General features: G+C 34.4%; 3 protein-coding genes across 7 annotated transcripts; all 3 read right to left on the reverse strand.

Annotated features, from left to right (window-relative positions):
* Window positions 1-306: 306 nt before the first annotated feature.
* LOC139782404 (uncharacterized) lies at window positions 307-2063 on the reverse strand. Its single transcript, XM_071721431.1, has 3 exons — window positions 1981-2063; window positions 778-1851; window positions 307-670 (listed from the first exon to the last, which is right to left on the reverse strand). The coding sequence occupies exons 1-3, from the start codon at window positions 2054-2056 to the stop codon at window positions 639-641; spliced, it is 1182 nt and encodes a 393-aa protein (XP_071577532.1). The 5' UTR covers window positions 2057-2063; the 3' UTR covers window positions 307-638.
* Window positions 2064-2489: 426 nt separating this feature from the next.
* Window positions 2490-5434, reverse strand: LOC139782403 (uncharacterized). Of its 2 annotated transcripts, XM_071721430.1 has the most exons (6): window positions 5255-5434; window positions 4441-4853; window positions 4158-4346; window positions 3759-4070; window positions 3575-3646; window positions 2490-3152 (listed from the first exon to the last, which is right to left on the reverse strand). In XM_071721430.1, exons 2-6 carry the CDS (start codon window positions 4846-4848, stop codon window positions 2544-2546), a joined length of 1590 nt encoding a protein of 529 aa, XP_071577531.1. In that variant the 5' UTR covers window positions 4849-4853; window positions 5255-5434; the 3' UTR covers window positions 2490-2543. The 2 variants fall into 2 exon arrangements, with proteins under 2 accessions (XP_071577531.1, XP_071577530.1); XM_071721429.1 differs by lacking the exon at window positions 5255-5434 and having other exon boundaries at window positions 4441-5080.
* A 3746-nt stretch (window positions 5435-9180) lies between these two features.
* Window positions 9181-15845, reverse strand: LOC139782401 (uncharacterized). Of its 4 annotated transcripts, none has more exons than XM_071721426.1 (10): window positions 15301-15845; window positions 15048-15181; window positions 14869-14967; window positions 14223-14273; window positions 13835-14107; window positions 10853-11441; window positions 10675-10771; window positions 10451-10550; window positions 10325-10379; window positions 9181-9953 (listed from the first exon to the last, which is right to left on the reverse strand). In XM_071721426.1, exons 5-9 carry the CDS (start codon window positions 13956-13958, stop codon window positions 10336-10338), a joined length of 954 nt encoding a protein of 317 aa, XP_071577527.1. In that variant the 5' UTR covers window positions 13959-14107; window positions 14223-14273; window positions 14869-14967; window positions 15048-15181; window positions 15301-15845; the 3' UTR covers window positions 9181-9953; window positions 10325-10335. The 4 variants fall into 4 exon arrangements, 3 of the variants coding, with proteins under 3 accessions (XP_071577527.1, XP_071577528.1, XP_071577526.1); XM_071721427.1 differs by having other exon boundaries at window positions 15048-15177; window positions 15251-15845; XM_071721425.1 differs by having other exon boundaries at window positions 15251-15845.
* Window positions 15846-15872: the final 27 nt, after the last annotated feature.

Consider the following 15872-nt stretch of genomic DNA (forward strand, 5'->3'; position numbering starts at 1 on the left):
CTCGACGTTGGTGGGTTTCTTCCACCTAGACATTCATGTGTATTGGAGCATTATATTGTGGACTGTTATTTTGTTAATAAACGCCTTGATTGTTTAACCTGGTGATTGGAACGTCTTCGCCTTCAATTTTCGGTTGTGAGTCGGAACAGGAGTTACGGTTGCCGAATTCAAACGGCGACCTTCGCGCACACAACAAACGAGACGGCAAGGGACATCCCGCGTTCTCTCTGAACGGGCCCGGCAGTTCGTTCGGCGCGCAAAGTCAGTGCACGCCCAAACACAAATATTTTTATAAACATGTAAATATATATTTACAGTATTTTATTAAAATAAAATTAGAGTTGTGTATACAAGTTTAGCAAGAGTATACTAATTTTAAATGTACGATGTAAAGTCATATGCGCAACGTCTACATATACGAATCTTAATTGTTACCTAACACGTAAGCACCGGTTTGGCTATTACAAACACGCTCCATATTATATATAATAATCCATTAATATAATATACACTTAATCCGGCCGTTTCTGAATTCAGCTTTTGTTCTGTTCTCCAATCCGTGACTTGGAATCCGTGCGTTACCTTGTTCGAAATCGTACTTTATTTCTGATTTGTAATTGTTCTGGCAAAAAGTATTTTTATTTCTGTACTGCATCTCCATTTTGTTGTACTGCAAATGAACATTTGTGCATGAAATGATAAATATTATAAATTATAATGTGAAAAATATAGTTGTGTGTGCACATTAGTATGTACATGTTATATATGTTATTATACCTGATTTTTGTTCACGTCTTTTTTTAATCCTTGATCGATACTTCATTTGGGCGGATATGAGAACAGGATTTTTCGTTGTAGATGTATATTTGCCATTAAGACATCTATTTACTGCTGTACAAAATTTTTTAAGGCAGGTAGTAATAATAGTAGACAATATTGCATGTCTCAGTTGTGCATCATGTTGCTGACATTTTATAAAAGTGAAATCGAACTGTTTCTCCATTTCATGTTCAATAATACTTTTAATTTTAGACTTAAAGCAAAATCTGGTAATATATTTCATCACCAAAGTTTCTGCCCTTTTCAGTATTTGTTGTAAGAATGCACTGTCTGTTATAGTAGCTCTACATGCAGCACAGTGCTTGAATGATGCTTTTACTAACAAATTATTTTTTAATATATTATATACACTTCTATCTTGTAAGTTACATCTGTTTTCATTTATTTCTTCTGAGGGACTTTCAACGATGTGAGCGCATTCATCTTCTTCGACCTCTTCAAACTTGGCGTCATCTTCATGTGCCTCAGAAATAAAATCTTTTAAAGAGAATAACAAATGCCCATCACAAATATTCTCGCAATTTCGTCCGATTGAATGTCGCGATGATAAATTATTAATAAGTAGCACTTTGTATGCTCCACAGAAGTTGGTACAAGTGGGATTAATATCCCTGCCACCTGTTGAGCGTATACATCCAAAGAAATTTTCCAAAGGATCTTGGTTGACGTAACGTGGCTTAAATTGTTTAAAATCTTTTTCTTGCAATACTGTCCATAAATCTTGAAAAGCGTTAATACTTTTAATCCAATTTTGTATACATAAAGATCCTGTCAATGGTTTCTTCGAAACAGGATGTACGTATCTCATTGCCTTAAGATGCCGTATGGCATCCTTCCAAAATTCGTGATGAGCACTATTCTCTTTTACCACTGAGCGCAAAGGTGCTTCCGGCTTTGTTGCGTATCCGTTTACGGAGTCAAATAAATTATTAAAAAACTGTAGTGTCTCGCTCATTGTAACTGCTTCTTCTTTGGGTATACTTAAAGGCCCTATTTGCGTATCAATATGCCCTGAAAAAGTATGTCAAGTATTAATTATAAATTGAGAAGCATTTCCTTATGCAAGATGGTATGTTTCTATTTGTTACTAATTCCATTTATTACTAATTGTATTTAGTTATATATATGAAAAAGGTTTACCTTGCATATGGGAAAACAACCCAATATAAGCTGAGAAGGTGCTACTAAATATTTGTGAAGCATTTTTCACTCTCATTTTTTAAATTTTGTTAGGAACCACATGTTCTTCCGTAATTTTCGGCAACATACGATTGAAATTATTAACATTGGTATCAATTTTGTAGGCTAATTCAATCGTTTTCCACGAAGCAAATTGTCTGCTTTTACTTGTACGTGAAATATTAATTTCCAAATCTTTATTAAGCAAATTGTTGCGTACACCTTTAATTAGATGAGGAGGATAAAAAAATGGTATAATTTCTTTACCATCTACTTCGAATGCACGGCCTATAACAATGTACATATATTTATATATACATATATTTGCATCGCCATACAACATCACCAAAATGCTCACAAGATCGATTGTGTATCTTGAAACGAGGTTGACAATTACAAAAGCGAAGAAATCACTAGAATATCTACGATTTTATTTGTCGAAATGTAATAAATCTGTTAATTTTTATAATGTTTACCTCCTTTCAAGATACACACTCAATACCCCCAGTACATTTTCTTACTTTCTAATATTTTATACTTATAAAACTATACATAATACTAAACTGTTTCCACAATTTTCGTGCAGTGTCTTTCAGCAATGTATTGATTGCTGCCACATTGGAGGATCCTTGATCGCAAACAGTGGCGACAATTTCAAGCCCAGTTTTGTTTACAGCAGTAATTATTTGCTTTATACAACGCAGTAATTGAGGTGTTTTAGTTTGGCTATCGCAATATCCAAATGAAATTGGCATTTTCCAGCCACTGTATAAGCCTCGTAACATGAACACTAGGGCGTGATCTGCAAATTTATTAGTTCTCCTCATCCCCCAGTCTTCAAAGCCAGTAATAAGATCATTTTTGGAATCACATTGTATGTGTGGTGTTAAAGCCATTTCGTCCCACATGAGAAGGCAATATATGTCCTTGTTATGCATCTCTTTTGTTTTCTGATGTAAATATCTTATAATAATTTTGCATATGCCAGGCTTTAATACAACTTTCTGTAGTAGACGTTTCAACGTTTTCGTGCTAGGCATATTATATAAGTTTTGTATCAATGAATAACATTTAGGGGAACGCTGCAAAAGAGATATGGAGAGGATCTTTTCATCCACGGTATATCGTCTGGCCTAAAAACAACATTATTATAACAGTTTGTGGACTTGCATTTCAAACTAAATATTGATAGTCATTATTAGTGCATCATGCAAACATATACATTCATATTGCATTGTATAATTAAGGAGTTATATGTAAAAAAATATTTTATGCTTTTGAAACCACAACATATACTTACGTATGAAGGCTTTAAAAATAATAAAAATTAATCGTGAACTGTTTAAGCGCAATAATTAGTAGCTCTCCATGCATTAAACGTTTAAAGCTTATGTACGTGCACAAAATAGTTAATAGTTCCCCATACATTAAACGTTTAAACATTAAATATACGTGTACGAAATAGCTTGGTAAAAAATAGTTAAAAAAATTGTAAAATAAAAATAAGTCTATATACCATAGCATGCACATAAAAAAAACAAAAAAATAAGCCTACCACAAACATGTAGTCCGTGTTGAACGGCTGATCAGCACGTTCTGCACATACTGATAAATGTGCTTGTTCGATCTGTTGGATCAATACAATTATTCCTCTATTAGAAGATTTCAATAATCTAAATATTATAATGATCTATATAATCTATTCAAATTATTATACTTTTACTTATATTTCAACTCACGTGGGGTGGCTGTTGGGCAGTCCATAACTGCATCTGAATTAATATTCTTTGTGTTTTAGAAAGTCCTTCGTATTGTTCAATAAAATTTGTACTCTGAAGACGTTTACTTGTTCTTAAAATCCTCCTCATACTAGAATTTTGTGCTTCCATGCACCTTTTTCTTTTTAAGAGGTTTCTTGCTATTTTATACAACTTGGCTGCCTTTGGTGTAAGATCAGCTTGTCTTCTACAATCTAGTAGTAACGTTCTTCGTTTGAACAAACGTACATTACTTTCTTGTTGTCTTCGACTCGGGGTAGCTAGCACTTCATCCTAAAATATGATACTTCTTACATATTGATACCAAAAGATATTAGAAAAGATTAAAAAATTAAATAAAAAATCTCACTGTTTTCGTACCTGTCTTTCATGTCTTTTATATGCAAAGTTTGTAACTTTGTCTCTCGTTTCGCCTTCAGTATGTTGCACATGTTCCATTATTGCATTAGAGTCATTAGACAATACTGTTTCTTCTATTACTTCATTACTGTTCATTACTTCTATACTACTGTTCATTACGTCATTACTTCTATTACTGTTCATGTCATGCTACAATAACATTGCAACTTTACTTATTGTTCTTCATGTAGTAATATAAATAAATTAAAATAAGAAAGAATATACAGTAAAAAATGTGTTTTACCTCTTGTATGTATGTTGCATATCTAATGTCTTGATTTTCATATGCTGACTGCAATGGTTCTAATGCAATAATATCTGGACAAAATTCTAAGTTGCAATCAGATATTAAGGCTTGCTGAGAATCAATATTATTACTTGCTGCTATACATTTGATTCTGCTTGGTATGTTGAGACATGGTACAGCATTATCTTTTAATTTGCGTCTATTGACGGAATAAATGTAATCGTCATCAGAGAAATGTTTATAGCAGACACGTAGTTTGCACCTTGCAAGACATATAACATGTTCTATGTTTTCTATTTTTAATTTTTTTAACCATAACAAACGTTGATTAACATTCTTTGGAAATATGTGTGCCGGGGTTCGTGCATTTGAAGCACAACCTGGCACAATACATGCTTGTCTCATGATAACTGAAATAATGTAATGCTTGTATTTAATACTTACAAGATAACAAACTGTTGGCAACTATCAAAATAGCAAATTATTTATTTAAAAGAGATATTAATAATTATGTAAGACAACAATAGCATATAAGATAGATATAGTAAATAAAATAGGTTATAAGAAAGCCAAAGTGAGTCCAATGATTATAAATTTATCTGTGATTACCAAAGATAAATTTATAAACATTGGTATATTTTACGTATAACGTAAATGTCTAAAATATATCTTACAAGACATCTACAAAATATTCTACTATCCTTCGGATGCTTCTCTAAGAATGTATTATACATTATTATAGTTATTTATGCTATTTACGTTAGGACCATGAGTAACTCGCTTCAGAAATAATTTCGGATAAAATAATTACCTGGTGATGGCCACAGTCAAATTAACGAATTTTACAATAAGTAATTGCAAAGCAACCAAAAGCAACTTTCTTTGCTGACTTTGTTGACCGCAGACACTGTATTAGTGATCACGTGACGCGCTCATCTACATGATTACTTTTGATTGTATTGGTAATAACGCTTGCGCCATCTAGCCTATGTGGCACTGGGTGGAACTATTTGACGATCCGAGGTTATACATAGAAGTGTCCACCCCCTGTACGGCACGCCATTTTACTATTTAATACCATCATAAAAATTCTACTAAATTAAATTGATACTTAAAGAAAAGAAATTATTATGTCTAGACATACTTATAATTCATCGAATTATTATTAAGCTATAATTGAAAACGCAGAATTACAATTATGTCTAGACAAAATATTAATTCTGAATTTATTTTACGTTATAACATAAAAAATTTTCGGGAATTACAATTATGTACATAATTGTAATTCCCGAATTTTACTTATAAACGCAATTTTAATACTTGAATTTCTATTATGTACACAATTGTAATTTTGGAATTACTTTATTTCTTTTGGTAAGTAATGGGGTTCTTTAAGAAAGAATATTTTCTTGATAATAATCTTAAAATGTATTCATCACAAATTTTAGAAAAAGTCTTTATCATGTACTGGAAAAAAGAATTTATACTCCTTCAAAGAACAGTATAAAATTTTATCAAAGAAAAGTCAAAATAATAAGCAAATCGAATTTTTGTTTTAATTTTATATTCTTAATTAAAAAGTTAAACAATTAGAATTCAGAATATTATTTGTTTTAAGTAAAGAGAGTGATAAGTGTATTTTAAGATTATTATCAAAATATATTCTTTGTGAAGATAACCGTTAAAAGAAGGGAAATGGAGTAATTGTTTTTCATAGCACTAGAATGATAATTTTTGCGTGTGAATTGTGCATAAATAGCAATCGCGATATAAGATTATGAGCCAAAAAATAATTTTTTTTCTGTGGCAAGAAAATGATAGAGCGCTATCATTTCCACACCACCTTGCGGTAGATAGCATGGCGCAGTTTTTTTTAAGTGGTATCCCCAGTAGGTCTAATCCACTTTGCATTAAAATATGAGAATATTTTAATGCAAGAACTGTTCGGCCCTTCGAGTAATATTGCGCGTCGCGCGGTGCGCCATTTCTGGCATGATGGTACCGAAAGCTGCGAGAATTTCTTCTCGTACCTCAGCTTCTGTACCACCACGCCTGTGCTCGACTAAGACCCGATCTACAATGGATGTTTTAAGTCGTAAGTCGTAAGAATTGGCCAATTACAGTTATTATTCTTTGACCGCAAGGAGAATAATGGACTGTGATTGGTCAATTCTTACGACTTACGACTTACAAACCCATTGTAGATCGGGTATAAATCTTTGATGTAACCCCAAACGAAATAGTCGAGCACGTTAAGATCCGGCAAAATGATTGGGCCACCTCGACCCATCCATCTGTCCGGATATCGCGCGTCTAAAACATTTCGCGCCTATCGCGAAAAATGCGCGGGAGCCCCGTCGTGCTGGAAAATGAGCTCTTCCCGTTCACAAAGGGGAACGTCTTCGAGAAGACCGGGCAACTCATTTTCCAGAAACCGCGCGTAAATTTCCCCGGTTAAACGTGGCGGGAGAATGTAGGGACCGATCTGAAAATCATAGAAAGAGTGTGATTTGGAAAAACTGTGAGGGAGACAAAGACGGACTTTCTTAACTTGTAACGATGCACCCCTAAAATGCATCGTTCCGGCCTAACACCTTGCCGATGCCGCCCGGCCGACCATCCGCCGGGTGAGGAACGGGCACGGTGTGCCCACCGTATTTTAAAGCATTTACCGTAGCGTTAGGAAGCCCGCGAACGGACTTGCCGCGGCAACCGCCTCGACGCGCCGAGCGGTGCCGACCGCGACCGAAGACCGCCGAACGCGATTGCGGCGTCGGGACGCCGTATTTTCCGACCGTTCCTCCGCACCATCCCGGCGCTCGCGATCGCCGTCGCTACCCCCGCCACTGCGTAACACCGCCGCGCCGGGTATAAAAGACGAGCGTTTTTAACGCTAAATGCGATTTCCTGATCAACGTTCCGACCGACCGCACCGATCCTGAATTCCCGCATCTCTCTAGCAAGTCAGAACGAGGGTAGAGCGCCTCCGGCATTCTCTGTCTTCGCCGAGTGATTCTCGATAGACGACCAGCTTTCTTCCACCGCGCGCCCGCTAGTCAAAACGAAGGTAGAGCGCCTCCGGCACTCTCTGTCTTCGCCGAGCGATTCTCGTTAGACGACCAGCTTCCCTACACCACGCACCCGCTAGTCAGAACGAAGGTAGAGAGTCTCTGGCATACTCTATCTTCACCGAGCGCTTCTCGGTACACGACCGGCTTCCCTGCACACGGAGTTATCCGAACGGGGGCAGAGCGCTTCTCTGCCTCCACCGAGCGCTTCTCACCGGATACTCCTGCCGCCTAACGCGCCGAATTGCAGCGATCTCGTCGCCGTATCCGCGCCCGTGCGCACCGCGCTTTACCTCGCGCCACCCGCCACAAGCCGATCGCCCGTCACGATCGCAACACACGTGCATTCTCGCGCACACCGCGTGCGCCCTGACTCTGTGTCCTGCGCTCACCGCACCATTGTACATACCGCGACTGTTCCACTGTATTCTCAACCCGTTGTAAATACCGCGACCGTTCATTATAGAATAAACTCTGTTACGTTATTGCTAACCACGATACACTTCATTTTGCCAAACCTCACCGCGCGTCCGTTCCTCCGCACCTCCTTCGAACCCAGCCCAGCCGCGAGCTAGATCCGCGTTTCGAAGCAAGGTTGTTTTAAACTCATAAACTTATTACTTACAATTCGGTTCGCTTTTATTCCTGCCCAAACATTTATCGACCAGCGATATCGAAACGCGCCTTGACGAATGGCGTGCGGATTTTCACCTCTCCATAATAAAAAATTATGGGAGTTAAACACGCCATTTGGTGTGAAGGTCGCTTCGTCCGTCTACGGGATGCGGTGAGGGAAAAAGGCGTTCCGCCGACACTGCGCGAGGAACCCTGTGTATTTCGCCGATAATTATTATTTGTTAAAAGCAGCGTAAACATTAAAGAAAGATGATAAAAGTACCTTCACAATAATAGACGCGCTGCTCTGCATCTCTTGCAATAAGTTCCCTGGTGGAAATAATTTTCCGATTTTTTACGCGATAATTACGTGAAAACTACAATTTCTTCTAATGTAATTACAACTTTTCAAACTATTTTTACGTAATTTTCACGTCAAAAGTGCGCGATTTGGGCCATGTTTGTAGTATTTCATAAATTTACGTAGAAATTTTTATGACAAAACTACAACTTTTTAGATGTAAGTATGCGATATGTGTTCGACATTTTTACATCGAACTATGCTGAAATCTGCAACTTTCTATGCATAATAAGGTCTCTTTCTATTCCTGCACTGCTGAACTAGTGCACACTGGTGCAAAAGTTAGAGTGAAACAAAATATACTTGTCACTTTAACTTTTGCACCAGTGTGCACTAGTTCAGCAGTGCAAGAATAGAAACAGACCTATATTGTTAAAATTTATTTACAACTTTTACAAAACAATTTAACTATGTAAATAATCTAAATGACGAATAAAATTAATTAAATGTTAAAAAAAACACTGTTATATTATACAATTCACATAAATTCATGATATTTAAAACGGAAAGTGTTACACAAACATAAATAAATACAGGACTTTAAAATAAATATAATTTAAATATAATTTTTTTCTTATTCTTAAAAAGTAATTTTAATTATCCAAATTTTAAATTTTTATTCAAATAGGTAAGTATTATTATAATAAGTGTATTAATAAGTATCAGGTAGGTAAGCAATAAAATTGTTACATATATATATTAGTGTTATTAATTCTTATCATTTAATTATATCACTTATTTTCTACTTTGTTTTTTTGACTGCTGGTTTTTGTTTTTGATAAATGTTTCATAGTCAATTGTCTTATCGCTTATTGTCTCCTCGCTCGTATCACTTGCATCTTCTTCTTCTTCTTTTTCTTCTTCTTCTTCTTCTTCTTCTTTTTCTCCTTCTCCTTCTTCTCCTTCTTCTCCTTCTTCTTCTTCTTCTTCTTCTTCTTCTTCTTCTTCTTCTTCTTCTTCCTTCGTTGTCTTAAACTTTTTTATTCCACTGTCCAATTTATGTTTTTGATTATTTGATTTCGCCTTCGTTGTTTCTGCTCTTTTACTCTCAACTGCTTTTTTTTGGCTCAATGTTCCTTTCATTTTGTAGTTGATTTTCTTGCGGGCGGCAGTTATTGCACCATTGAAGTACTTGTTAACTTTAGAACGATGTAATTGTTCGTCAATTAACATTTGTGGCATTTTGCGTTTGATCCGCATCCATTTTTCAAACTCATTAAGAATGCCATATTTTTTAGTTGGAGTCAACTCAGGTTCTACCACGTTGGATTGCGATCGAACGCAACGACTGGCCAACACCTCTGGTCCCTACACTGCATACGACATATTAGTAATAAAGGAGCTAGGTTCCTTTTCTCTCATTATGTTATTATATACATCTGCAGATATATGAACATCAGGTATTTCACAGATAATTTGCTCATCTTTATTACTCTTTGGTGTATCTCGTTTATCTCGGCTTGTATCTATTAAAGAAAATTATAAAATATATCATAGTAATTATAAATACAATTATAAATACAATTATAAATACAAGAAAAAATACAAATAAATCCTTTTTTTTGTAATGAGTCTGCTAAGTATATCAATGAAAACAACCTAGTCAAAATGTCAAAGTGACATCAAATTGATGAGGAATAATAGGAGTTGTCGGAGTTGATAATATAAGTTTATGACTGATTGGTTACAGTATGATAACAAGCAATAAACACACTAGTCTCTGATTCAGGTTTTGTTTTATTTGATTTTTCGCTTAGGTATTCGTAATTACCCCACTCTCCCCTAACAAAGAATTGTACACGTCATATTATGATAACGTCATATGATGATAATTCACCTTTTATTCTGTCAATAAGTTGATAATGTCTCAGGAAAAACCGGATCCCAAAAATCTTTAAAAAGATTATATTTATTATACATATAGTATTACATAAAAAAGTGATAATAAAATAAAATGTTATACCTTCTGGTGTATTTGGTCGCTCATATTTACGTCGATGTCGCGAGCATCGATTCTTCCGTTTTTTCAATTCTTTTTTTGACAACGACAAATTGTTATAATACTGAAAATCAGATATCATGAATTACTTTTTTATGAGAAAAATATTTATATTTATTTATATTTATTTATATTTATTTTTTTATTTATTTATATCTCATATAACTATACTGTTAATATTGCATTACTTCTCTGCATTCCCAGCAATCCCAGCCGTTTAACTTTGCTCTGTCAGCTTTACATCGCATGTTAAGTTGCTCTGAAATGTCCTTTCTTTTTGACCATCTGTAAATAATGTTTTCATTAGATATATAAAAGCAACTTACACACACACACACATTATCACAATTATGAAGTGATATTTACACATTAAACTTATCCAATAACATCTTTTTTTTATGTGGCTTATTTTCTATGTCATCCAAATTGAAATTGTCCATTTCATTTTTATTTGCAGTTTGTTCTGCAGGCAGATAAAAAGTTTTGTCTTTGATATCGGTCTTGTTATGCATTTTTATTGGTGAAAGATAACTTATGTTAATTTTATCTTTCAATGTATTAATATTTTCCATTTGCGTAGAAGTATGTTTAGGTGAAGGACATAATCTAAAATCTATACACTTTTTAGGAATTTTTCTCTTGAGTTCTAAAAACTGTCTGAGTTTTGATGCAACACTTCTTTGTGTAGGACTGGCTTCTATCACTTCATCTTCGGAAATTTCACTAATGTTGTTCACTAGTGTTGTAGCACTATTTTCAATAACAGTTGCATTCTTGACTGGATATAATGCAAGTCGAGATCTCTTCCTTAGAGGTCTAGAGTCGAGCATTGATGGACTGCTTTTATTTTTGTCGGTATCTTTATGCAAAGATTTATCTGCATCTGATACAATTTCCGTATCGGAATCTAATTCTAATAATTCTTTATCCTTTGTCTCCGTACAAAGTGTATTAACTGTAATTTGGGATGAAAAATGGCTACTAAATCACATATACATATATAATAATTCATCGATGAATTAAAATATTATTTTCGATTATTATCGATAAATTAACACATAAATAATACCGAATTTTGCCTGTATTCCCGGTAGAACAGAGAAAGTAATGATAAATGACGGTTTTGATGTCATATTGACATCATTTTGACTAAGCTGTTTTCAGTGCCAATTAACGCATGGGCTGAGGGGGTTATAACCCCCGGACTATAGTCCGGGCGGCAATTTTTAGGGGCGACAAATTATAGAAAGAATGATAGGGATAGCGAAAAAATTAATTTTTAAAATTATGAATTTTGCAAAATTTTTATAGACGCTTGATTAGGAGTTAAGATCATGAAATATAGGATATCCCTGCACTCATACTACGTTTACGCGAGCGTTACTTCTGTAGTAACTTACGATAATTCCTTCGCGTAAATGGGATTTTGTAGTAACTTACGATAATTTACTCCGCGTAAACGTAGTATCAGTGCCAAAACTGGTACATCGGCTTTAGCACACAAAAACAAGTCGAAAATGTCTAATAAACATATGTCCGAATCTGAACGGTTCCAAAGTTATAAGGTATTGAAGTTGCTCTACATTAAGCATTAAGTGTCAGTTGCCACAGTTGTTTTGAATCGTGAATCTCATTCTGGTAGAGCACCTTTTGTAAAGCATTAAACAGCATTAAAGAACATTAAGGACCAGTTTTTCAATAGTCGCTTAATTTTAATCTTAGCTCAACTCGACACTGTCTCTTTCTAATGTCCATTTCTACTCTTGTAGATTAACTTTAATCTTGGTTTAATTAATTTTTTATCTTTTTCTAATTTTAAGAACTAGAAAAAAATAAAAAGTAGGGTAGACCGGGGCACGTTGTCACACATTTTTTTCAATATTTTTTGTATTTTTTACATTCAATATTTGAGAGTACTGTGATATGCCAAAATTTCGAGTGAACCCTCAGCTTCAATTGGACAGTGTCGAATTTTGTGTGATTGTTACTCTATAGTTGTTACATAACAATAAATAACGACAGGTCGCTTGTGACAACGTGCCCCGGTCACGGGGCACGTTGTCACATCAAATGTAATTGCATGCAAAATGTTATCTAAACTGTATTCAACGTAAATATCAATATATTATAGTGCGCTGCAATGTAAAAAAGTAAAATCCTTCACAGAAACATTTATTTTATTTCAAAAAAGTACAAAAAGCACGAAGTTTTCGTCTTAATCTAAATACAAGAATTCCACTCGAATGCGCAACTTATTGATCGTTAACAGCAAGACGAATTACTTCTAGATCGACTACTGCGGCTCTCGCAGTTTTCCGTTTGTAGGAGCGCACCATATCCCAATTGCACCTATGACATTAAAATTAGTGACAACGTGCCCCGAGGGCATTTTTTTACTCCAAACAGCCTCATGGCCGACACGTTTGAGATATTCATAAGGTTAGGTATTGCACGCGGTAGGTAAAAGTACATACTTTAAGATAATATAAAGGTCTATTCTGAAAAAACATAAGCTTCATGTCCAGTACGTTGAATATTAGACAATAAAATTTTACTTACGGTCGCAAAAAACTTTCAAGTTGATTTTACGTCAACACGGCTGGAGCAATCTCAACACTGTAAACACACCAAAGATGGGCATACACTAACACGTTTTGGGAATGACGGGTGCTGCCCTCTGGTTATTAGTTTTTTAAATAAAGCCGATGTGACAACGTGCCCCGTGTGACAACGGGCCCCGGTCTACCCTAAGTTAAACCGAGATTAAAGTTAATTTACATTGGTAGAAATGGACATAACTATCCCTTTTAGAAAAAGAGGAAGAGTGACTTTAGCTAAACTATAGTTTAAACGACTATTGAAAAACTGGCCCTAAACAATTTATGATTTATTATTACAAAAGCAACTTCAAGACTCGATAACTCCGAAACCATTGGGATTTAAACATAAGACATTTTCGACTTGTTTTCATGTATTAAAGCTGCTGTACCAGTTTTGGCTGAGTGCAGGGACACTCTACATGATAATAATAATGATTATTGCAATTTTTTATGATCTATAATTATAACTTCTCAAAAAAGGATGACGTCACATCTTACAAAAGGGCGCTCGAAATATTTTACCTCATGGGCGCAAAACAGATTAGTCCCGGTCTACAATAGGTGTTTTAAGCCCTAAGCCTTAAGAAATTGTTCAATCACAGTTGAATTTGAGGAGAATAATTGACTGTGATTGGTCAATTCTTAGGGCTTAGGAATTAAAACACATATTGTAGACGGGCACTTACGTTAAGTCTCCGTCTACAATAGGTGTTTTAAGTAAGAGTTTCACGTATTGAATATAACTTACCAGGAAACATATAATCGGCTACTTGTTTGAGCAGATTTAATATTGCATCCAATTTCTGTGAATTTTCCTTTTCAACATTAGTTTGTTTGAAATTGTCACATGTATCCGTCAAAATTTTTATCATTTCTTGTGCGTCATCTAATTTTTTTTTAATTCATCACGTTCTGCTAAGCATATTTGATAATCGCTGAATAAACACATTACTTTATTTACTGTTTCAGCATCGTCAATAGCAGAAATGATATCCAACAGCTTATAATTATATGTAGATTTCTAAAAAATGTAACGTAAGAATAATATTAACAAACAAAATAATGACAAAATTAATAATACTTATTAATAAATAGCAAAGCAGTGTAGCATAGCAAAATATATTTAAATTTATTACCAATAATAATTGATCTGAGTCAGATTTGCTACTGTTGCCATAGCTGACATTCTAAAATGAAAAAGATTGTTTAACATAAAATATAATTAATGAAATATTAATTTTTAAGTTAAATATTTCTGATTGTTTATACAAATTAATATTTATGTTTTAGTTAATAACAAAACTATTTCAAATAATTTTATCAAAATTGTTTCAATTTCAATAACAATTTTCATTATAAAAGCAATTATACACATATATTGACCAATTAAAATTGTTCAACATGTTACATTTGAAAAATGTTTCAAAATAATTATTATTAATACTGAGTACTACTACCTATCTGTTACTTATTAAGTTAACAATATTTTTACTTTAAATATTGACAGTGGCATTTGAATAGAATCCACGGGGTATATAGTACGCGTAGCAGGTGTAAGGGTAAATTGCAAACAACATGGAAGAGAACAGTTAAAGAGGAGGCAGGAGCAATCAAAAAGATATGGAGATCACGGATAAAGGCGAGGAATAGAACCCGTTGGAGAAGCTTAGTCGAGGCCCTATGTCCTAGTTGGAGATAACAGGCAATTATTATTATTAACATTACACATTACAACACATTATAAACACTTTAATACTTCCAATTTCATATTCATATACGTACCTCTTGCTTTTTTTTTACTTTTTGTTTCTCAGCGTCTATATGTGCTTTTATAATTTTACTTTCTTTCTCTTTCCTTGCTTTAATAACATCATCTGTTTTCTAAAATAAAGAATTTATTTTATAAATATAATACTAAAACTATTTTTTACCTTATTTTATAATTATTATACTTAATTTACCTTCGACTTTCTTTTTACGTGTTTATTCACTTCATTCTCAGGTGGTTCGTATTTTGCATTAAGATCGGAATAACGAATTTTTGGCAAAACAGGTCTCTTTTTAGATACTTGTGTCTTAAGAAGCGGTAAACTACCTGAAAAAATTAGATTTTCCAAAATTTGCATTTGATATTACCACAAAATAATTTTATGTACAAAAATACCCAGATAGCACAGTGACGTCAAATGACATATCAATTCCGTCATAACGTACACTGGAAGTGGCGATTCATTGGCTTTGTTTTGCCAGAAGAAAACTTTCTTTTCGTACAAATTTTTGTTTTCATCGTACGATTCTAACGAAAAATTAAGCAACTCGTCTACAGAAACGTATTCTTGTTTTTTTGTATTTAAAACGTACACGTATGCCCACATCATGTCCACTTAATTATAACCTCTTTCAGAGTTATAATATGGTAAATAACTGCGAACTTTATAAGTAAACTACTGCAATTAAAACAATTAAACACTGAGTCACTGGAGTGTAACGCACGCTGCGTTCCGATATATATTCAATTCACTACACCACTGTACGACTGTACCAGTACTGAAAATCTATAAGTTTACATCATGTATACATTACAGATTTTTAGTACTGGCAATGTGAATATCGGACCACAGCCGTAATACACACAAATAGACAAGTTAACAACAACTAATTATTGATATTTACGCGTGCGAAAATTCACAGCACAGAACGGAACGCGCGAAAGCAGCACCAATCACAGTCATTTCGCGGCCTTAGGCTGCGTTCGGAAACGTCACCCGAGTGCATATGAGTGTACC

This window comes from Temnothorax nylanderi, unplaced genomic scaffold (assembly GCF_030848795.1).
Source record: "Temnothorax nylanderi isolate EJ_2023f unplaced genomic scaffold, tnyl_v1.0 TNYL_tig0408_pilon, whole genome shotgun sequence".
NCBI classification, from domain to species: Eukaryota; Metazoa; Arthropoda; class Insecta; order Hymenoptera; family Formicidae; genus Temnothorax; species Temnothorax nylanderi.

What these genes read in the sequence shown, in the direction of transcription:
- LOC139782403 (XM_071721430.1), bottom strand. Translation starts at nt 4,848, where the DNA reads ATGAGACAAGCATGTATTGTGCCAGGTTGTGCTTCAAATGCACGAACC. An exon ending in ATAAAAGACATGAAAGACAG is followed by an intron (nt 4,071 to 4,157) that starts GTACGAAAACAG and finishes ATCATATTTTAG; the next exon opens with GATGAAGTGCTAGCTACCCC. An exon ending in ACACGGACTACATGTTTGTG is followed by an intron (nt 3,153 to 3,574) that starts GTAGGCTTATTT and finishes TGTTGTTTTTAG; the next exon opens with GCCAGACGATATACCGTGGA.
- LOC139782401 (XM_071721426.1), bottom strand. Translation starts at nt 13,958, where the DNA reads ATGATAAAAATTTTGACGGATACATGTGACAATTTCAAACAAACTAAT. An exon ending in ATTGCTGGGAATGCAGAGAA is followed by an intron (nt 10,551 to 10,674) that starts GTAATGCAATAT and finishes TCTGATTTTCAG; the next exon opens with TATTATAACAATTTGTCGTT. An exon ending in GCGACCAAATACACCAGAAG is followed by an intron (nt 10,380 to 10,450) that starts GTATAACATTTT and finishes ATCTTTTTAAAG; the next exon opens with ATTTTTGGGATCCGGTTTTT.
- LOC139782404 (XM_071721431.1), bottom strand. Translation starts at nt 2,056, where the DNA reads ATGAGAGTGAAAAATGCTTCACAAATATTTAGTAGCACCTTCTCAGCT. An exon ending in GTTGTTTTCCCATATGCAAG is followed by an intron (nt 1,852 to 1,980) that starts GTAAACCTTTTT and finishes ATACTTTTTCAG; the next exon opens with GGCATATTGATACGCAAATA. An exon ending in AAGACGTGAACAAAAATCAG is followed by an intron (nt 671 to 777) that starts GTATAATAACAT and finishes GTTCATTTGCAG; the next exon opens with TACAACAAAATGGAGATGCA.